The sequence below is a fragment of the Alosa alosa genome, chromosome 20 (genome assembly GCF_017589495.1).
Source record: "Alosa alosa isolate M-15738 ecotype Scorff River chromosome 20, AALO_Geno_1.1, whole genome shotgun sequence".
Taxonomy (NCBI): Eukaryota; Metazoa; Chordata; class Actinopteri; order Clupeiformes; family Clupeidae; genus Alosa; species Alosa alosa.
In genome coordinates this window covers 14,006,379-14,029,990 of record NC_063208.1, presented here as the reverse complement: position 1 = coordinate 14,029,990, position 23,612 = coordinate 14,006,379, and the positions used below count along the sequence as shown (strand labels likewise).

Genomic DNA, 23,612 nt, shown 5'->3' with positions numbered 1-23,612 from the left:
TCTGTGTCTCTGTAAATGCACTTTCTGTGGGTTTGAGGAAGTGATTGTGGAGTCTGTGAGTGTCTCTCTCTCTCAAATTGATCTTACAGCGTAAGAGGAGGATGAAGGGGAAAAGTGTGACACCTGCTCGTCAGAAGGAGGAAGAGGAGACTTCACCACCACCGACGCCGAACGTTCCAGCTCAGCCTCGTTCGGCACTAAGAAAGAGAGGCAAACGCTCGCTCAGGGTGGTCATAGCCGCGGAGGCCGCAGCATCAGACGGCACATCACAGGTGACAGCGTGGGTTGCAATGGTGTAACTAAGGCTACGTAACTATATCACTATAGATACGTAGACTTTCTATTGGTAGTAGTTAGATGGTGCAAATTCTTCATGGTTGATATATGGTGCAAGTCATTTTAAACTTGAACCATATCACCCGTTTTATTCATCTTATTTTCCAAAATAAGAATACTCCAGTGTCCAAACTGTGAGTGGGATAATGCATTTGAACCGCCCGGTCAGCTCTGCACTGAACTGCACTGCATCTTCTCTCTCTCCTGCATGCATTCTTTTGTATTTTTGGTGTGTTGATGATGTTAGCAGCACTGTGATGATGCATGCAGGTGATGCACTCTGCCGGCCCTTCCAACATTCTTTATGATGCATTCTTTATGTTCAGCATCCACACACTCACCGTAGGCTGTGTGATCAACAGAAATTCTCAGACAGGCTGTGTGCACATTGGTGGATGGACTCTCTCCACAGTGTGGGAAGACAAGACGTGCACTGTGCAATGATGGCACTGTCTTTGACTCTAAATCCCAGTAGGCCTACATAACATGCAGATAAGAATGAGTGCCTCTCTTTACCTCTCTATGCTTCTTGTAGGATTTTTTTTCTGTCAGCGCAATAGTTTGCTGTTTTGAAGTACATCTCTTAATTCAGATCACATAATTTGGGTCGGTTTAGAATTGGTATAGCATTTGTTTGTTTGCTCATGTCTTACTGACATTTTTATTAAGCTGTTTTATAAGCTCTTATTGTAGGCCACAAAAGGAGAAGGTTATGCAAATAGACCTCCTCTGTAATGACAATGACCCTACTGGGCTTCCTAACAATTGTGGACAGTGGATGTGTGACCTGCTCTATTGAGTGCACGATACTGGCAGTGCAGTTACAGTCTCTCATTGTCAAGTGATTGCCTGTTAGTAGGACAGTGTAACTTATTGTACTGAGATAACAGTAACTCCACAATCTATAGATTGACAAGATCGCACTGAGTTAGCATCGCACTGAGTGAGCTAGCCTCCAGACATTGTGTGCATGTTTTGAACAATTCTACGTGAGGGGTAGGCTACTCTAGCAGGCCTTACTTTTAATCGTGAGCGCTTCTGACGGTCAAATGCTGTTTGATTAAAACAGAAAAATCCCATCCTGTGAGTCGTAAATAAGTGGTCGCTTTAATTGGATTTCCTTGTTGGTAAGTGATTTCCTGCAGATGTTTGATTTAACCATAGGCGGACCTGATGGGCCGTCGTAGCCACCATTCAGATGAGCGTGCAGAATCCGGTACACGGACCGCAAAGCAGCTCTCTCGCTCAATCGCGCTCACTCCCACGTTCGAGCAAACCTTTTTTTTCTGTGAGGAGGGGGGCGCGCCGGTCAAGTTCGTATCCGTTCCCTCACCCGTATCGGAGAGCGTTGGAAAGCAGAGCAGGTGCCATAATTCATGGCACGCTGACAGAACGGTGGTGGGCTAAACAGCTGGTGTGGATTGTTGTCAGGGTCCTTTGCATGTGAGTAGTCTATTTTTTAAAAACCGCCTCGTGTGTTTGCTTAGGAGCAGGCTACAAGGTGCGCCGCTATTTTGCCGCATCGTCAGAGACATGTGATGACGAAATTGCTACTACCGGTCAAGATTCCTGTGCAGAACTAGCTGCATATCACGAAGTCAATTTTGTGCACTGAAGGACTGATTGGATTTCATGCGCTTTAGACATGCTTATCATAATCCACGGTCACCATGTTATAATTTCGCCGGTTTCATAGTCTATCTACTCTTTGGCGCCGCAGGCTATGCCAGTAGTTTGATGTCAACTTTAGCCTTTCATAATTCTCTTGTTGTAGAAAGGCTCATCAGGTAACTGACACATTGCTGTAATGTCTGATTTAGTTGAAACTTGCTCAGTGTTTTAAAATGCGAGTTTCTTATGAATTGCTGAATTTTGGTGGTGGTGGTTGATTGAAATTGAATGATGAGTGATTTCAACTTTGTAAGAGAATGACTCGTCTCGAACACATTTAACACTGGGCAAATATATTATCTAAAGTTTTTCCTCAGTGTCTAGCCTATACAGGCTATTGAGAGCGGCGTGTGATCTGATGTAAGCATGCATGCATGCATTGTACTGTATAGGCTATTTCTGAGGTCTCTGCAGAGCAGACTAAGGTGCTGCCATGTACCTTAAAATGTGCCTTAAAAGGATATGACTGAATGTGCTTAAGTGATTCATCTGCTTCTATTTTAAGCCTTTCAACTGCTTCAGTCAGGCATCTTAACCTGAAGCCAAATAAATATTTATCATTAAATCAAATCACTGTTCAGTCTGTATATAATGTAAAAACAGTGAATTATGAAAGTCTGTGTCATGTGACCTGTGCCATCCATTCAGTTACCACCCCCCAACCACCAACTTGACAGAAATGCTGTGGTCCACTGTCTGAAGTTGCTTTGTAACTCACTCACACACTCTCCTTCCCCAGGCATTGTACTTCCTGGAAGGACTTAAGTGATGGTAGTGTGTGCGCATGATTTGGTTCAGCGATAGACTCCCCCAAATCCTGTTTGAGTCACAGAATTGGTAGTATCCAGGTTGAATGAATGTCTCACCTCCTTTATTCAGCTCAGCGTATAGAACTTATAAGCCGCCACACTCATACCTCAGCCACACTGCTGAATCGTTGATATCTCCTCAGTATTTGTAGCCTCAGGCTAGGAACATCTTCTCTGTCCTCTGTGCTGTGAGGAGCCTCGATCCAACATGTTTAAGATTTAGTGTGCATTTAGCTATTGATTTATTTATCAATATCCATATGAAAAAGCGTGTTATGTTCTGATGCTGTGATCATGATGCTGATATTGTCAATCATGTTGTGGACATTATAGTGCCAGTAATGCTTTGTGCTTGGATCCTTTTGTCACTGCTATGTCCACTGCTGACCATGTAATGCTGGCACATTCTCCACTGGGACGTTCTATTTCTGTGTGAGGTCATGCTATTGTAACCTCACCTGGCGTATAGATGTGATGGTTTCATATCTCTGTTGGTAGCCTGTGTTTTTCTTTGAAATATAGATATTTTAATAAGGAATTCTTTTTTTCTCAGAATCAATTTGCTTCCTTTCAAGGTTTGATTCCCCCTCCTTGTTTTCATTGTGAAACTAAGATGAAGGATTTTTTAATACCTCTTTTTACTATTTTTTACCAGAGGCGCCAATGAATGTGGATGGTGCTGTAGTTGAACAACATTTTTGAAGATAGAAGCTTATTTCACACTCGCAGTGTGGTGTAGGAAAGAGCATTTTGTACATGGCTACATTTAAGAAATACATATAGCATGGAAAAAGAGGTATGGATACTTTTTGTGCACAGTTGGTTACTTCCACAGAGTTCAGATACTGAAATACATCAATTTTTCACGCATCTCAGTGGGAAGCTGTGGCTGTAAGTTTTCCTTTTTTAGTTAGCAGCTACAGACCTGACTCTTGTGTAATCGCTTGCTCTCAATCGTAAAAGTATTGATTGTATTGATCGGTGTATGGCATGCCTCTTCCTGGATCAGAGCCCTCTATTCATACTAATCACAGGCAACATTAGGACTGCTGCCAACAGAAGCTTCATGAGCACACACGAAAATCAAAATACCCGTCCCTCCATACCCGGCATGTTGATCTCATGGTTGCTCAGTGACTGTGCTGAAAACAGTTCAGGCTGCTGAATGTCTGATTACCCAGGAGGCTTTGCTGCCTGCCTGCTCTCATTTGGTCCCGTTTCATGAACACATGCAGCATACAACATGCCCTGCTTATGTGGCTAAGATGGATGGAGCCTACCTGACCTTGGCTATAACCTCCTTTTAAGGAGGTTTTATGTCTGTGTCTGTTTATTTACCTGAGATAATTTTAGTTTTCAAAACCCTTAACTGAATCAAGGTTGACTTAATTTTCTGTATGTAGAGCAGCTTTGTGGGTGGAGATATTTTATGAATTCTCATGAGAAAAGTTGCCACTGTTATTTCTAACTATTATTATTTTAGAAATTTTAGTTTATTATTTAAAATAAATGAGAAAACAGCCCAGTATATAGTTTATTTTTGGTCTAATTAATGCACATCATGCTAGTTGTTAATGCTAGAGCTGTACAAAGAGGCACTCTTTTGTGTACAGGTGCATAAGAACAAGCCGAAAAGGCACGGATGCCTGACTAAGATCTGTGATCATCAGAACAAACCATAAATATTCTTGAAAAATAAAACTGCAAGCATGGCATTGTGCGGGCACTCATCGTGATCCTCCGATCGTTAATCTTGGTGTTTTGCCACTCAGCTAAAGGGCCTGATTATGCTGAGTGAGCTGCGCCCTGGGCCTCACTGTGTTATAACAGCCTGTGCTGTCGAGGTGTGGGCTGTGTGTGTGGGTCTGATATGCGCTGAGAAAGGCCATCCTTAAGAATGCAGCTGAACCAGTTCTCCAGTGTTCTCAGGGAGAGCCCTTCTCCTCTCTAGCATTTACCTTCAGCCTCTCCATATGAATCAGAATCAGATTTATGAGGCTAAGTGGAGTTGGTACGCACAAGGAATTGGTTTAAAGACAATATATAGATGTAAAGCAAAACAACGTATGGACAATTTACAATATAGGCAATATGCAATATACAGTCAATGTGCACTATTTCTGACAACATACAAGTAAGATGTAAACAATACAAACAGTGTGCATAAAATGCAGCAGTGGCTGGAACAGTGTTCCCATATCCTCGTGCACCATGCATATGCTCTCTCTGTCCTCGCTGTGAGCACACCTGATTGACGTCAGTGCAGTGCAGTTATAATCTCTGATGGGTTATGTTGGATGTATTTAGCTATGCAGACCAGGGCTGGGCAGAAGCAGGAGTCTCACTGCCATGGACATTATGTTGACAATGTAGAGACATGCTATAATCATGGTAATAGACATGCTATAATCATGCAGACTTTGGTATTTGAGACCTGTCAATAGGAAATCCACCTTCTCTTCGATAGTTGTCTGTGAGCTTCTGTCTTAGGTTCTCATTATAAAAATTCTCTGTGTTGTAAAAGTAACTATATCAACCTTGATCTATCTCACAAACTTTGTTGTGTTTGGTCATTTAGTTTGAAGGAATTGGGCCTGCATGAAAAGTCCTTGAAATGTCCTTGAATTTGATGTTTTAGCATAAGTCCTTTTAGGTAAGTCCCTCCACTCGGCGCCATATTGTAACGCTTTTTGGGCACTTATCGGGCATCTATTTCGGCAGAAATGCATTTGCGCAAGGCTTCATGAATCACAACACCAACCTCGCTCCAGCTGCGAGATCACAACACATGATTGGCATAATGTATTCACAACATACCACATGATTGGCACGATGTATTCACATGTCAACTTTTGGCCGCAGAAGTGGCCGAATATGTGTAGACGACTGCCATGTTTGCTTTATGAACTAACCCCATACATTTCTATGGGAGATTCTTTGAGTCTCTGTGTCTCTTCATTAGAAAGTCTCTGGTATAGTAACCCTGACTTGTATTTAAATTCTTCGAACAGGGGTGAACATTATTTTTTGAACTGTTAAAATGAACACGTGTGTGTGTAAACATTCCAAATACTGTAGTCCAATTTTTAGCAACCCTTCATCCACCGTCCATGTAAATGCACACAGAGAACTACCTCCTTAGACTGTTTGCAACATTTTACAAGTAAAAAACTATTTGCAAACGTTCACAAATTTGAATTCACAACTCTCCATTGGCTTGCAAGCTGAAAAAATTAAACGTCGATAAGGCCAATCACGTTGTGTATAGAGTCGGTAGGCGGGCTTAACATACTGTAATGATTGATGGCAGAGTTGCAACGGTTTGGCGTGAATTCCCTGCTACTTGAAAACAAAGAAGATGGATATTGCTGTTGGTGAACAGCGTGACACGAGTTAAGCTTTTTTTTAAGTTGGCAAAATATTGAACTAGCCAACTAGCTCCGCTGGTGGGAAAATACATGGGACTCATGAGTTGTAGCGCTATCCTATTGCGTGCAGATGGAATTTGAAAGACAACCGATTATCCCGAGCACTGCGAATGGTGAGTCCCCAGACCCTACATCTTGATGTGGGTCTGGCTCGTCAGGCTAGATTGGCCTCTAACCTCTGACCCTCCTCTCTGCAGGACGTGATGGAGCCGCCCAGGAGGAGGACGCTGGAGCGATCGGCGTCGGAGGAGAGTCACAGCGAGAGCCTCAGCAGCTCCCCGAGTCCCGGCGACACGCTGCCATGGAACCTGGCCAAGCACCAGCGCGTCAAGCGCTCCAAGTCCGCGTCTGGTGACGTGCTGGACCCTGCCGACCGGGCTGTCATCCGCATCGCAGGTGAGAACCACAGCATCATGGGTGCAGCGAGATTTTAAAAGATGGCGTATGCGATTCTTGAGCTGCCATCGAGGTGTTCACCGGCTTTTTATGCCCAATCATAACTGTAAAATGCCTACTCATGTCCTAATTTAAACTTGATGGCTAAGACTTTGGAAAGCTTGTATGCAAAGCTCCGCAAAGCTGTAGGGTGTAAACACTATGAGATCATACAGTGTGACATCATTGTTGTATCTCTAGCTGTACCTAGCTTGTCCTCAACACAAAACAATCTGATTCACTGTGCTTGTCTGGGACTTGAAATCAGAGTTGACCACTCATGACCTGTGTGTACCATGCTGTGCCTGTTCTGGCATAGAAAAACCCTGGGCATGTGAGGAAGTGTATGGTCATTGGCGGAAAGTGTGTGTTCTTTACTGTGCTTTATGCCACAGTGCTGTTTGTACATTTTGATTTTGGAGTTGTTTACAGTGTAACAACAGCCAGCCAACAGAGCACATTATGTGCAGGACAAGTCATTACATTGGCTTACCCCCAATTCACAGCTTATCCCCCTACACACACACACACACACACACACATGCGCACACACGCACACACACACACACACACTCACCCACCCCAGCAGAGTTGGCAGCAGAAATTCATTTTTATTGATGCAAAGAGTTTTAGGGCGTTGTCATCCGAGATCTCTCTCTTCTCTCCCCCCATTAAAAACGATCCCCCATGACACACACACACACACACACACACACACACACACACACACACACACACACACACACAGACTGTAGTCTCACTGTCTCTCTTTCTATCTTTCTATCTGATTCACTCTCTTTCTCTCTCCCTCTCCATCTCTTTTTCCTGTCTGACCGCATGGTGCCAGATAGCAGAGTCAGCAGCATACTCCAGTCCCCTCTGTGTACACAGGCCACTTACACACACACACACACACACACACACACACACACACACACACACACACACACACACACACACACACACACACTGTCTCACTCACACACACACACACCCACACACACACACACACACACACACACACACACACACGCTGCATTTAGCCAGGGTGGGGTCTCAGGACTGCTGCAGTATCGATAGATAGACTCCAGCCATTGTTCAGAGAGCTTGTTGCGGCAGCCGGCAGGTGTTGCTTTGTTTCAGTGTCCGGGTCTGCATGCGCAAAGGCATTCCTGACTATGCCATTCACTCATACTGTCAGGGCTTCCCTCAGTGCTCGGCCTGTCCACTACACCATGGCACCTGTTGTGAGGAGGGTGTTGATGCTGATTCAGGGATGGTCAAAGTTGTCTCTGACAGACACTGTTAGCTACTTTGCTTTTCTGCCTGAGATCTATCTGCTCATAGTATAACATGCCCCTGTTTAACTATAGTTTTCATAATGTTATTCATTTTGAAAAATTGTCTTCCAAATGACGAGCTAGGAAGTGGTTTGAGAGAGAGAGAGAGAGAGAGAGAGAGAGAGAGAGAGAGAGAGAGAGAGAGAGAGAGAAATGAGCAGTCCTTGAGACCAGACTTGAGGACCAGGCTGTATTTTCCTTCTCTGAGTAAAGCTGCGATGGCTTTCCAGGCATTGGGGCAGAGGCATGTGGATGACTTAAAGGTGTACTGCCACTGCAGAGGACTGGGTGGGTGGGTATTGCAGGTATAAAAAGTTACTTTACAGCGCCCTCATCTGGTTTTGTGGTGGTACTGCAGTCCTGGGGTGGGGCAGTACAATTCCCCTGCTTTACGTCATATTTATGCAGTAGATATCGATATCTTTACCTTATGATATTTAGGGTGTGGACATTTTATGTTAGTGTATGTTGACAATACACACTTGCTCTAATCAGTTGGCTTGGCCTATAGCTTTATGTTTCGTTTGAGGTTGACTATATGAGAGACACTAAGGTGATGCTATACGGGGCAACTTTTTGAACAATGTTGCTGGGCAACCACATCGCCGGTTTCATGTGTTCTGATTGGATGATCATGAAAATGTGCCTATTGATTATATTTGTTGCCCATTATTGGATGGTGCTTAAGCAACAGTCTAGTAACGTTGCTCAAAAAGTTGCCTTGTGTATCTTTAGCTTACGGTATGGTTTTTACTTCATGTTTCACCATGCAGATCTGGACTAAAACTAGCTCTTTGCTCCTGCTCTAGAGGTGTTTGGCCTGTATCAGAAACAAGTGATGACAAACATCATTGTCACCCTGCAAGCAGGTTGACAGAGCAAAGAAAAATAGACCAACTTATTGTGCATAGGGAATAAAATGAGGGTTTGCAAGACTGTTGGCATGCTTGAGTGAAACTGTAAACGTGACTCATCTCGAGACATCCCTGCCGAGAGCAAGTCTTAATCTCTTACTCCTGCTGCTCCTCCACACCAGACACACTCAGCCCCATCACCACTCATAGGACGGCTTTAACCTGGGAGTCCTCATTACGACAGCATCACTCCCTTCCCTGTGAGAATCAGTCCGATAATCCATGAATAATCCATGCCCGTGATGAAGACTCACAGGAAATTCTCACAGGATTTCTGCTCTCTTACATTTTATTATATTTGTTGGTTTATTTCAGAAGGCTGTCATAAATGTTAGCATTATGTTGGTGGACATAATGGCACAACCCCTCATAATCTATAGGTAGTGTCTGAATTCAGAGTTGAATGTACAATTCCTTCACCTTTCTAAACATTACAATATGGGTTATCAGATAGTTGTTAGTAATGTGTCACCACCATAATGTTGGTGTATTTTTAGACTTTAGCTAATTCTCCGTTGACAAAACGTTAATGCTGCTGTAATCAATGATATTAGCAAATAGCTGTAATGTGACACAACTGCTGTGTCATCGTGATTAAAAACCAGATGAAATCTGAGTGTGCCGCCGGTCTGATGTCTATGACACAGCTGCTCCTGTACACTGCTGTTCATATTCCTTTCCCCCGTCTCTGAGAAAATAGACCCTCTCAGACAGCTGTAGTGAGTCACATCCAATCAATTATTTACCCCGAACCGCAAAAAGGGTGCCGGCGTTCGCCTAATGCTGACGACTTCTGAAAGCCGATCAATTATTGATCAGCGTCTTGAAAAACTGTAGTTGAGGCTGGAGACTTTTCAGCGTCAATCACCAGTAATGTCTGGTGGGTAGCTAAGTTCACACCCTGTGCCACGGTAACATCCTCCTCATTATGGAGCCCCTCTTCATTCAGTCTCAGAGGTGTGACCTTGCACTACATGCAGGAGTGCAGCAGCAGGGGATGATGGGAAACATGTTACATAAGCTGCCCTGCTCCTTTCGCTTCGGCTCTCAGGAGAGATACAATGGGTTTGCTTGGAGGTGCTCTTCACTTCTTCTTCTGTGTGTGTGTGTGTGTGTGTGTGTGTGTGTGTGTGTGTGTGTGTGTGTGTGTGGTGTGTGTGTGTGTGTGTGTGTGGGGCACAACTGGCTGGGGCACCTGCACCGTACGCCGGCGACCCGGGTTCGATTCCCGCCCCGTGGTCCTTTCCGGATCCCACCCCAACTCTCTTTCCCACTGTGTGTGTGTGTTTGTGATCTCCTTGTTTGCCCATAAGAGTAGGGAATCCCTATGTGATAACACCGCCATCATACCACCTATCTAAGTGTGTGTGTGTGTGCGCGTGCATGCGTGCGTGTGTGTGTGTGTGTGTGTGCTTGTGTCTGTCTGTATATGTACGCACATTTGTGGCTGTGTCTATTCCCCAAGGCTCTCTGTTGTGGTCATGTCAAACCATAATGCATCATGACTACAGAAGATGAGAGGGTACAATAACCCACAGATAGCACAGTCCAAATATCAACCACAATTTTATTATTCTCTTTTGAATTTGTGTGGAAATGGTTTATAAATTAACAGTATATGTGTACAATTCACCTTAGTGGGTGAATTTGTTTGAATCATATGTATACCGTGTGATTTGTTGTGATGGAATAACTGAATCATTGGGGTTTTGGTGAATATTTAACATTATTATCCCTAATCCTGTATGCTCCCCTTCCATAACAGTACCAGATACCACCACTGAGGGGCACTATATAAAACTCAATCCTGTGCTGTGAGCCATGCGCCATCAGCACCTAGAGTGTGTGGGAAACAGCACGCTGAACACATCCAGTGTTTCCCTTCCGCAGGAGGAAGCCACTTTTCCACAGCTGGCTGCTGCTCCTGCCTGGGAAATGTCAATATGAGACTCTCTGCTGCGTCTGACTTGTCTGTGTACAGGTCTGTGCCTATGGCTTAATTCAGAACACATGGAATTTCAATGAATACTGTATCTGTAGCAGTGCACTGTTTTACTGGCCATTCTAGATAGATAGATAGATACTGTATTGATCCCCAAGGGGAAATTCAAGGTATTGATCCACATTCACTATCAGCAGAAAAAAGTAATTAAAAGTATAATATAGTTTGATTGTATCATATTATTGTATTATGGAAAACTTTTAAATAAAGTGTTCAAAAAAAAAAAGTATATAATATAAAAAACACAACTAAGAAATAAGGACAGTAGAAGATAAGACATTCTAATGCATTCCCTCCTAATCCATGTAGCTGTTAGGGCAGATGCATCTACTGATTGGCCTATTGCTGCACTTTCAGCATGAGCCTTTTAGTCAAAGTCTGCTTTATTGTCAATTTCTTCACATGCCAAGACATACAAAGAGATCGAAATTACGTTTCCCACTATCCCACGGTGGAGACAAGACATATTTTACATTTTATAATAGCCTGTTAGAATTGCCTCCATCACTTCCCCATTACTGGTATCCAATTCCTTTCTTTATTGTCTGTCCCCTTTCCCCTTTTCACAGCCATTGGGCTTTGTGATTAAATACAGTGGGCCTAGTTCAGACACACACTAGTTTCACAGCACGGATGAAAAAGTGTCCCTCTTGCAGGGCTTGCAGCACTGAGGGTTTCTGCTGAACTTTTGCAGATTCCTCTCATTGTCATGCAGTAGGGGAGCTCCTAGGTTGGGTCAGGGCTAGGGCTGCAGCTATCGATTCTTTTTGTAATCGATTAATCTAGCACCTTATCGATCGATTAATCTGTGCTTAATATGTGCTACGGTCTGTATCTCGTATGGTAAATTCAATGTGTTTGTCCACTCTTGTGCTTCATGTGGATGAACTCCTCTTACTGTCTTAAGTGTGCAGTGTTTTGGAGGACCTAAAAGAGTCACTCTTGCCTAATGCAAACACAGCTAAATACACATGCATGCATGAGAACAGTCACACACACACACACACACACACAGAGTGGAGTTCCTTGAGATAACAGATGGGCTCCGTGTTATTGTCTTCACACAGACCCTTTCCATTTCCTCATATGACACAGGAGATGCCCTGGAATGACCCTTCCCAAATCTCCTGCTCTCTTTCTCTCTCTCTCTCTCTCTCTCTCTCTCCCTAAATCCCCTGCTCTTCTTTCTTCTCTCTTTCTTGCTCTCTTTCTATTTCTGTCCATGTCTCTCCACTCCTTCTTCCCTCTCTCCTCTCCTTCTCCTCTATCTCTCCCTCTGTTTCCCTCTCTCTCTATTTCTTTCTCTCTTTCTCTCTCTCCCCCTTTGCTTCTCTCATTGTGTTTTTCTAACACATTATCCCTACCAGGTTTCATCTGGAAGGTTCCATTGATGATGTCATGGTATTCTGCGCCCCACTGCGCTCCGATCAAACAGTATGCGTGTAGGAGTCCGAACGTGCTTCTCCGCGCTTATTACGGCAACTGATAACAATCAAAGGCATTTTCAGGAAAACACAAAAATATGCTCAAACAGGCCCTCGTGCTCAGCCAAACATTTCACAAAACTACACAGCAGTAACACTCAGTGCTGGGTCCTTAGAAAGATTATGAATTGACTTGTGTGCGGTGACCTAAAATAGATTATGAACACACTTGAATACTATATGCTCATTAAGGTTATTAACTGGCTATTAATGCTATAACTGACTGATTCTGAACTGAGCTGATTGAATGCAGCATTCTCAGATTCTCAAGTTATGGACTGAATTGAATTGAACGTGTTTTCTTGTACACTTGAGTGTATTTCTCTTGTGCACAGTCAGGTTGCGTCGAATGCCACCCCACCCCTGCATGGGCACTGATATTTAATCCCCCGGTCTGTAGTCTCTGCGCTGGCTCATGGTGGGGTCCTCTGACCACAGCCCGGACACACACACTCTCTCACTTCTCTCCGCTTTCTTCCGCCGTCATTTCAGGGAAATAAAGAAAGGGCCATTAAGGACTCCTATGGACTCAACTACAGTCTGAATGGGTGAACAGGACCAGACACACACTTCCTAAGGGGCTGCAATATAAGCAGAAAATAAACAGCATACTATTTTTTATTTTGGAGCCCCTACTAGTACATAGTGGGCATTTATAAGTTTTTATTCATAATTTCACATTTCCACACAAGGGTTTTGCTGCATTCTGTCATGTTGCATTTCTGCTCCCTTGTAACACATTTGTGAAAGTAATACATGTGGAAAGTCAGTACTATCGAAAAGGAAAGGAATTATTAGGGAATGCAGACGTTTTCTTCAGAGGACAAAGCATGTTTGGAGACGCAAGTATGGCAGGAGAAAATAAATGGATTGTGAAGGAGTGCAAAAACTATTGCCAGGAAGCAGTTAAAATGGCGTGTGATTATGGGGGGAAGGTGCAGGGACAAGGGCTGTTGTTGTTGCTTTTGCCTTGAGTCAGGTGACATATTCTACAGAAAATGTTGGGAGGTTCATGCACTAGCCCGGGGATGATCCAGATCCTATTTGTTTTATATATGCTTGTCGTGTTTCCAGTCATTGTCTCTGGATTTTAGGCTGATGTCAAACCTACACCACACCACACCACACCAACCAGGCTGTTGAAACCTAAACCAACTCACCTTTTCAGTTGATGCAGCTCTGTGTGTGTGTGTGTGTGTGTGTGTGTGTGTGTGTGTGTGTGTGTGTGTGTGTGTGTGTGTGTGTGTGTGTTTGTGTGTGTGTGTGTCTCTCTCGTGTTTTTATTGGAATAGTTAATGTAAGGTGATCCAGGACTTGTTGGTGTTTTTGTTTGTTTGCTAGTCTGTCATGTTTCCAGTAATTGTCTCAGATCTCCTATATTGACATCAGATCAACTGTAGAAACCTGCTGCACATTTGTTACTGCAGGTGTGTGTGTGTGTTTGTGTGTGTGCGTGAGTGCGTGCCTGCGTGTGTGTGTGAGGCATAGTGTGCATAATATTGTGTACTTCTTTTCAGTTTCCAAAAGAATGAAAAGTGACAATGTTGGTATACATTCATAAACCGTATGTGCAGTTTGCATACTTTTTCTGTGTGTCCATACTCCTTATGCATACTTTCAGTGTGTTAGAATGCCTGTTGTGTTTGTGGGTTGTTGTGTATGGATTGTTTACTTGAAGGATTTTGAGCGTTACAGAGTTATTGGCTGATGTCCTGTTAACCCAGCACACACTTAGCCCCCACTCTGTCCCTTTAAGAGGAGGGGCACCCATTTTTGTGTGTGTGTGTGTGTGTGTATGTGTGTGTGCATGTGTGCGTGTGTGTGTGTGTGTGTGTGTGTGTGTGTGTGTGTGTGTGTGTGTGTGTGTGTGTGTGTGTGTTGGTATTTCTCAGGCTGAGAGACAGAGGGGAGTTGTGGTGGTCTGGAATGAGAGCCAGAGCTTTAGAGGGAATACTCACGCTCACACACACACACACACACACACACACACACACACACACACACACACACACACACACACACAGAAACACACACACATACAGAAACACACTAGCACACACATACATGCACACACACACACACACACACACACACACACACACACACACACACACTCACTCACTCACTCAGTAAGGGGGGGAGAGAGGTGGGGGCGAGTGGGAGTGAGTGAGAGAGAGAGAAACACACTCCACTTTTACTCTGGAACTGAGAACTGATCAGACAGCAGACAGACCAGCTGAGGCTAGTCAGTGGTCAGCAGCAGAAGTCAGGAAGTGACAGTCGGACAGAGGGAGAGAGAGAGAGAGAATAAGAGGAGGAATAAGAAGAGAGAGAGAGTGAAAGAGAGAGGAAGAAGGGAGACTTGGGTGACCTCAGGGCCATGTCCGTGTATGATCCTTACAGCCTGCCGGCGCACGCCGAGGAGCAGGAGTTTGTGCAGGCGTACGAGAACGTCCGCGAGAAGTATAAAGGTACTCACACACACACACACACACACACACACATATGCACGGACACACATACTTCAACTCCTCACTCGTTCTGGTCATGCTGATTGTGCATGTGTATATGTGCACATGTGTATGTTTGGTTAGCTGTCTGTGTGTAAGAGAGAGAGAGAGAGAGAGAGAGAGAGAGAGAGAGAGAGAGAGAGAGAGAGAGAGGAGAGCGAAAGAGAGAATTTCTGTGTGATTCAAAAGAACCTGCGTGCCTCTGTAAGTAGTTCCACATTGTGTGTGTGTGTGTGTGTGTGTGTGTGTGTGTGTGTGTGTGTGTGCAAGCAAGCTCACAGCCTCGTCGGTGTGTTGTGTCCACCCTCTCATGTGTCTCCCCTCTTCTTGACGGCCAGAGGCAGCATGGTCATTGGCTCTCTGAAGCTATGATGAGTCTTTAGCAAAGATTCTAGAACAGAGCTCTGTTCTAGAATCTTTGGTCTTTAGTGATTTCACTGATTTCACACAAACTTTGCTGACTGGTACTGAGATATGCCCAGCTGTCCGTCTGTGTTATGTCTGATTCTGATGCCTGGTTGCTCTCCTAGTTGGATGAGGCCATATTGTAGCTCTTTACACAGTATACTGTAAACTTATGCCTATAAACACATACACACAGGAAATAAGTTGTCTTTTATGTCTTCTAAGCATCAGTTAGGTTCAAACTAACTGGCGTGACACTACTTAACTGTGGAAGACCCATACACACACATACATACTAAAAAGGCCTTGGTTGTTCACATAAAACCCCTTATGCAGGTGTGACAAGAAGCACCCACTGATAGGTTCAGATCAAACTTCTACATAACATATGAGACTTTGTTTATTTAATGTTTATCATGTATCAACAGCTCTGTCATGCATCATAAAGTATCACGTTAAAAGGGTGTTCTTTTGTGAGAACTTCTGATAAACTCACCAGTTGTTAGCGAAACAGGAGCACCTTTATTCTGACCAGACCACACCCTGACTATCATCTGTGTCTCATAAACCCTCTCTGTTTACACCAAAGTAGAATTACCCCTAATCATCTAATTCTCTGGTCCAGCTCTGATTGCGTGAAGAGGTTGTAATGAAAGGGAATCACATCAGTGGGCAGACGGACAGTTTGGAGGGTGTTCACACACACACAGGGGGCTCTTTCACTAGAATCAGTTCCTGGAACGTAACCACACTGCTACCTGATTTGTGTCTGATTTGGCATCTCTGCCAACAGCGTTCTGCTTTTGATTTGAGTCAGACACACACACACACACACACACACACACACACACACACACACACGCATACACACACACACACACACCTCTAATTCCGTCTGTAACTCCATGCTCTGTCATACAAATACTCTCACATACTGTACACAAATACACACTTAGACACACACACACACACACACACACACACACACACACACACAAACATTCATTCACACCACTACATGCTCACACATACACACACTAACACCTGTGCACTCTCAAACCTAGACACACACACACTCACATACTCACACCTGTGCACCCTTAAAACTAGACACGCACACACTCACACACTGTCCACATTTCTGTGAGCATAGCTCCGTGCCCCGCTTGGCCACTGTCCCCGCTGGACCGGCGTGACCTCTGGCTCCTCTCTTTGTCTGTGCTTGGCAGACCCAGCTTCCACTGATAGGCTGTGTGGATTACCCGCAGAGAGATAGGGCTTTAGTGTCTAATAGCTGAGGAATTTCAGCACACTCTGTAGGTGTGTTAGCTAGCATCTGCTGTGTGTGTGTGCTATGAAGGCCATGTCTACCTTTAGCATATCGCAGTGGTGTGATTTTTGTGTCTCATTTCCCAGTTCTTCACTGCTGTTGATCTTATTGGGATTTCGTTTTTAAGAATGACCGACTCCGGACGATACATTATCCCTCATGTATTTGAGTATCATGATGGTCTGAGGGTGTGTATGTGGGTGTAGGTGGCAGACATTCCAACACATTTACATGCTTGCTCACCACATTTCTCTGTTTTATGAAGTTTCTCACAGGATACTGTGACAGATTTTGATAACCTCTTTCAAAATCTTGTTCAACTTTTGGAAAATAGCTGCTGTTCTGAAGACTCTGGATGGAGAGTGTTTGGATGTGTTGGGATGGAACCTGCGTCTACGTCAGGGCATCTTGCTGTGTAAACGCTGTGCTGATGGAAATAGACATGATTATACATATAGTCGGAATCAGTTACATCTATGTATACAGATGACAAGATGATGTGTCATGCAGCTTTTTTGGGGTCTACTAGGGCTTCTCTTGGGGACCGTGACTGTGAGATGGGAACTCGGCATGTCTGTTCTTTTAAACTCCGTGTGGAAAGTTTCCCTCCACAACTTAATCAGTCCTCTTCCCCGCTGTGGTTAAAAGGGTCCACGGCTATTTCCAGTGCTGGATAGTGCTTCTCAGTTTTAAATACGGCACACAAACATAGCCCTCCATCAGTGGCAAGATCATTCAGAACCCAGAGACTATTCTAGAGCAGAGGATACTAGTCTGACAAGCATCCTATTTAAAACTATTACTCTCACACGCCCCTGAAGTTGCTAACAACATGATCAATGAAGAGTGATAGTGAAGAAGATATTCAGATTACGTTGACAATTATTTGAAGAGTTTGGTTCCAAAATGCCATATCTCCGTTTTTAAAAGCATTAAAAAGTCAGGCTATTTAATTGTGTATTTCAGGTAATATCAATCAGATTGCAGTTTTGTTGTCTGAAATGAAGTGGTTACACCTCCGATAACAATAGAATCAGCTGTGATGATTGTAGTTATGCAAGTTACATAAGTATGGAGCTCAACCTGTTAAGCTGTGTGCTGTCAACACCAAAGTCATGAGCGTGATCCCTGGGGTGCGTTCATACTGATTGTGATTGTAGTGCTTAGGCATTTCCCTTTGGATAAAGGATCTGCCCTGATAGCACATTGGTAAAGGCATACTGTAAAGGCACTGTGGTAAATGCATATACATTTGTGTATAAAATGCATAGTTGCTGTAACTACTTAGTAAGTTTAATTTCTAGTATGCTGTTTTTATTTAGTATACTTGGTACTTGTACATTTTTTTCTTGCATGCTAGTTTGTGACTAAAACTGCTAGAGTAATTGAGGAGTTGTCTCTTTAATCTGTAGAGTGGGACTAATGTGGAATGAACACATTCTGCTTTTCCAACGTCCAGACTGTGTTCCTGGTCTGTGCTCTCCGGTCCTGACCCCAGTGTGTGTCCATCACGCCGTTTAGTCCCATCTGTCACTCATTGCAGGGGATGACCTTTGACCCCTAGCATAGGTCAGAAGTGCAGGAGTGCAGGAGTGGATCAGATGAGGTGACTAATGGTTCAGATCTCTGGTGTCTGTGTTTGCTCAGTTTTAAAACACCCACTTAAACACACAGTGCAGGCCTGAGGAGGAGATCTTATATCGAGTGGTGGGCACGGGGGCTGGTTCTGTTTGTAGATCCGGTATAAAGTATGTTCTTGAACTCACAGTCAGGGCCGCTGAAGAGGAACCCTTACAGTATATATACACTTAAAATCAATGAGACACTTCATCACTTCTGTGCACAGTGGGGCTCTGTCGCTGCAGTGCTTAGGCTAGACGGAGATGTTAATCACTCTGGCTAGTTTTTTATAGCAGGTTGTGTTCAAGGATAATTTTTGATTAATCAAATGAAGTTGAGTGCGTTTGATATTAACACTTGATGGAATTACAGACCTGTGAAAATGTACTGGTGCAGCGTTGTATAGCTTGCTACACATAATGCAGGCCTAGTATAAATTATCATATAATTCACCTTATCTCCATAGGTTGGCAAAGACAAAATGTACTGCTCACTGGTCATTGTTGAGAAGTAAACCCTTGCAGGCAGCAGAGGGGGTTCTTGTGTCATCCTGAAGGGAATTGTTTTTCATCATTGGCTGGCAACGTATACATTATCCTGCTTATTATGGTTACTTGCCGAAAAGATACAGACAGAAAAGATAGTTTTTTTGTATCTCAGCGAAGCTTCAGGACCCTTGTTAGTGTTTAGCAGTCTAAGTCTGGAGAGCTGTGTAGTTGTACGAGTAAATGAATTCAGTGAATGAATGAGTGACCATTCGCTAAAAAAGTAAAGGGGAAGTATCTTAGTGAAGCTTAAGGACCCTGACTGGTGACTAGCAGTAGTATAAGTATAAGTATATATACTGTTTTGATCCCGTGAGGGAAATTTGGTCTGCATTTATCCCAATCCGTGAATTAGTGAAACACACAGCACACAGTGAACACACAGTGAGGTGAAGCACACACTAATCCCGGCGCAGTGAGCTGCCTGCATCAACAGTGGTGCTCGTGGAGCAGTGAGAGGTTAGGTGCCTTGCTCAAGGGCACTTCAGCCGTGCCTACTGGTCGGGATTCGAACCGGCAACCCTCCGGTTACAAGTCCGAAGCGCTAACAAGTAGGCCACGGCTGCCGACAAAGAAGTAGAAGTCAGGAGAAGAGATATGTGTGGTGGTACGTGTGAGTGAGTTTGTGCCCTACGGTACAGTGGTACGTGTGAGTGAGTTTGTGCCCTGCGGTACAGTGGGGGTGTGAGTGAGTTTGTGCCCTGCGGTACAGTGGTACGTGTGAGTGAGTTTGTGCCCTGCGGTACAGTGGGGGTGTGAGTGAGTTTGTGCCCTGCGGTACAGTGGGGGTGTGAGTGAGTTTGTGCCCTGCGGTACAGTGGTACGTGTGAGTGAGTTTGTGCCCTACGGTACAGTGGGGGTGTCTCTGGCTGGGAACCAGAAGCCCCTAGTGGGTGACGTCCAGCTCAGCCTCCGGATCACTTTCATGCAACATGACCTCCACTGCCAATCTAAATATGGTCTGTTCAGGACACCCACCCAGAGTACAGTGCAGCTTTGCATACATACACAGACACGAGTGTGTGTTAACCCTTAAATGTGTAGGTTTTTGAACATTCTAAGTTCCGCAACAATTGAAGGTTCTAAAATTTCATGTTGAATTTAATGAACCCAGATATTCTTTAGAATGTTCATTTCCCAACATTCCCTCCTTTAATGCAGAAATGTGTAACACTGCAGTGAGTGCATGAGTCCATGTGCACACAGACACACACACAGCGACACACACAACGACACACACGCCGACACACACACCATCGTTCAAGCAAGGTCACACATTGGCTAATGTCTGTTCACACCAGTCATACTTTACTTAGACGTTAAATAAGTTGTTGTGTGTAAGAAAACTATTTGTCTTAAGTGGTACTAAATTGTATTGGGGAGTGCTGGTTAAGGTCATGGTTTATTTACAATCAATTATGTCTTAACACTACTCATTATACAGGGAACCCGCGGAGTCTTAAAAGTATTAAAAAGTATTACATTTCATTTTCCTAAATTAAGGCCTTAAAAAGTATTGAATTTCACCTCAAAGTCTGGAATTTTTTCACGGAGGTCTTCATTTTTCAAATGATCAGTAGATTTAGTCTAATATCCTCACGTAGCGTAAATCAGACAAGGATTAAAGTTCTCCGTCGTACGACGGATTTCCGTCATTTTGATTTTAGAAATGTCATATTTGAGATCGATGCAGATCCGGTGAGAAAAAAAAATAGGAGGGGGGTCTATCACCTTTTTCTTTTCCTTTTTTTAAAACTACAAATATTAGGTCCGATGAATGAATGTGTGTGATGGTAAATGTTTAAAGACCTAATAGTGTTCTTGAGAACTTTCTGTGTCTCAATCAGAGACCGCTCAAGAAGATACGTCAGCCATGAGTTTCACTTTGTTTATATTGTAGCTACACGCTTGTCTCATTGGCCTGGGGCGGTTGCTTACAAAAAAAAGAACACGTCTGGAGGACGGTCAAAGTTGGATTATAGTGACACAACATCGAGACAGCTGATGAGGTTGCCCAATCCATTTAACTTTTTTGGATATGATATTGTAAGCTCTATGTGCGAATTTGGAGGCTGTGTTCTTTCCGTGCATCAATGTAGACACTTTCTTACTATCGCAAACTCTTGTCAGGGGAGGTCATTCATTTTGGGTGTCAACTATGACTTGAACAGATAGCCTGCTGCCACCCGATGTAGCCTACTATTATTGTTACAGTTTTTGATCAATGCAACTAACAGTATGTGTAAAGCGACGCAATATAAACCATAGCCTATGCCTATCCCCTCTGTTTTTCACAATTTGCGACGGAAGGTTTTGACTGAGCATGTTAACATAAATAATAATATCGCGAACTGTTGAGTAAGGGGGTCAGTCGTGTTTGTGACGCACAGACCACCTTGTAGCCTATTTTGCTTAGGCCTCATTTTAACGACAGTAGGTTGTGAGTAGCCTGGCGGGCCATCTTATATCATTGAAATGTATAGTCTGGCATCGAACCATTCACCTCGCTTAATCCAAGGGGCGGGCAGAGAATTGTCTTTCAAACTGCCTAGGCATGCAATAGGCCAGCGCTACGACCATATCTGTATCCGGTCGGCAAATACATCCTTCTTCGAAAGGAATGACTTAAGTGCATTGTGTTGCTCAACTTTCAAAGAAAAGCACAAGTCCAACTTCTCCAAAGTTGACGCCAACGCCGATTCAAACAACCGCTCTTCGTTCGCCATAGCCACCTTCCTTGTTGTTCACCGTCGCAGGACTGTCGTTATCCTGTTAAGCCCGCCTTAAGACTCTCTAACAAAATAGAGCGCTGTGATTGGATGAGGTCCACGGCGTCAGCCAATAGAAATTCCTATGGTTTGATACTAGACGTACAGGCTGAGCAAATTAATTTGCCGCCGCTAGGGTGCGTCTAGATTTCTAGGCTAGGTTGTGAGCGTATGTTGACAAAAACCATGCAATTAAAATAGTCAACTTAAAACTTTGCTATTATTAATGTATAGCACAAAACCATAACCAGTAGGCCTACCAGAACCTTGCATATTAGCGTCATGATTTGTGTGCGTCTATTTGGCAAGGCCACTAGCTGTCATGGATGCGTTGCTAAAGTCAAGTCAAGTTTATTTATATAGCGCATTTCATACACAGAGGTCATTCAATGTGCTTTACATAAACATCAATGTGCTTTACATAAACAACAATAAAGGAAGGCACAGGTGTCAAAAGTTAAAATAAATGGAGATGGGCAGCTGTTGGAAACGGGGGAGAACTAACAAGCCATGGTGTAAAAAATAAAGTGCCAGGGGTTTGCTTTTGCGTGGTTTGCTGCAAGAAAATTGTTTATGGATGCAATAGGAAATGTTTTTAGCACGCCAACAATCAGAAGACTGCCATAAGGTTAACGTTCTTGCACTTCAGGACATCTTCCCTACCTGGTGCAACTAGCCACCACGACAGAGGTAGGCTACGTTTATCTATGGTTGACCGTGTTTGCGCTCAGAAAGTAGGCTACGCATGTTCTTTCATAGTGCAACACAATTGTCGTTATCAGATGCGCAGACCTCCTGCATGAGCACACACAGTATTGCTGCTCATTGGAAAACTTGAGTTGTCTGTAAAACTCAAAATTACCATGTTTTCATTAAATGCAGATGAGGCAACAAATGGAAATATGAACAATATCTAGACTGTTCTGATTCGTTACTTTGATGAGGAAATGTGAAGTCTTGCAAACTTGATTTTATAGATTTTACTTAGTGTTGAATTGCATATTAACAAGAAAAAAAATCTCCCCTTTAAACACTTTTGGCCTAAAGTAATTAAATAAGAGTGTGTTAAAGCCTTTCTACAATATTGCTGCAGTAGAAAAGAACAGCAATGGCTAATCAGCAATGGTCAGGGATGGTATTGAAATATTGTTTTGTTCAACAGGAAAACTCAATCTCAATCAAGAACACTCTCAATTCGCCTTATTCACATGGCTTAAACGAGGCTACAGGGTACACAAACCATAGGATTGTTATGTTCTATGCATTCACCTGTAGGTGGCATTAATTACATAGGATCTCTATAGGTAGATATGAACAACGTATGACTTATGACCTGAAAAAAGTTCAGTCAAACGATTTTTTTTTTCACTTTAATCCCTGAAATCAACTAGGTTCTATTCCGTGTAAATTTGTCTATGAAGTGGGACATTCAGTCACGTTACTACCTCGACAAAGCTTTGCGTTGCCACTGCACTGCTGTCATGTTCATGTTGGCATGTTCAAACACTTGTAAATAGTAATTATTTGAGGTTTAATCTTACCTTTAATATTATTTATTCTATCCGAATGGGTGCGATGTAGGTATTCAATTTCATCTGAAGTGGTATTAAAAAGGTCTTAAAAAGTCTTAAATTTAGGTCTGACAATTCTGGGGGTACCCTGTTATAGGTATGAGTAAGTTAGCATGACCCTGTCTTTAACTTAGCACCAAAAATAAATCCATAACAGTGCATAAAACACCATTTTTAAGTTAATGCTATTTAGGGGAACTTTAAGGCAGAGTGTTACTTGTGTATCATGTATGCAGTGTCATCCCACATCAATGCATACACTCAGATGCTGTGCTCTTACACAGCTGCAGCTGAACATAGAACATCAGGCAACAGAAACAGTGATGGCTTATTTTGGCCCGTATTTTTAGACCAAATGATGTGAAAGGGCACATTTTCATAATACCACAGCTGCCAGTCAACATTCTCAAGTATGTTCTGGTCACTATTTATATTATTACAGAT

General features: G+C 43.4%; 1 protein-coding gene across 4 annotated transcripts in view; it reads left to right on the top strand.

The window, feature by feature from the left end:
* Positions 1 to 23,612, top strand: part of pleca (plectin a) — a 153,855-nt gene that overhangs the window by 2,251 nt on the left and 127,992 nt on the right. For 2 of the 4 annotated variants that reach the window (XM_048230265.1, XM_048230264.1), the window contains exon 1: positions 14,643 to 14,890. In XM_048230265.1, coding sequence (XP_048086222.1) covers positions 14,800 to 14,890 — 91 coding nt within the window. In that variant the 5' untranslated portion in view covers positions 14,643 to 14,799. Of the gene's footprint in view, positions 1 to 89; positions 273 to 1,650; positions 1,780 to 6,441; positions 6,641 to 14,642; positions 14,891 to 23,612 lie in introns of those variants that run through there. The other 2 variants (XM_048230254.1, XM_048230256.1) reach the window with 2 other exon arrangements.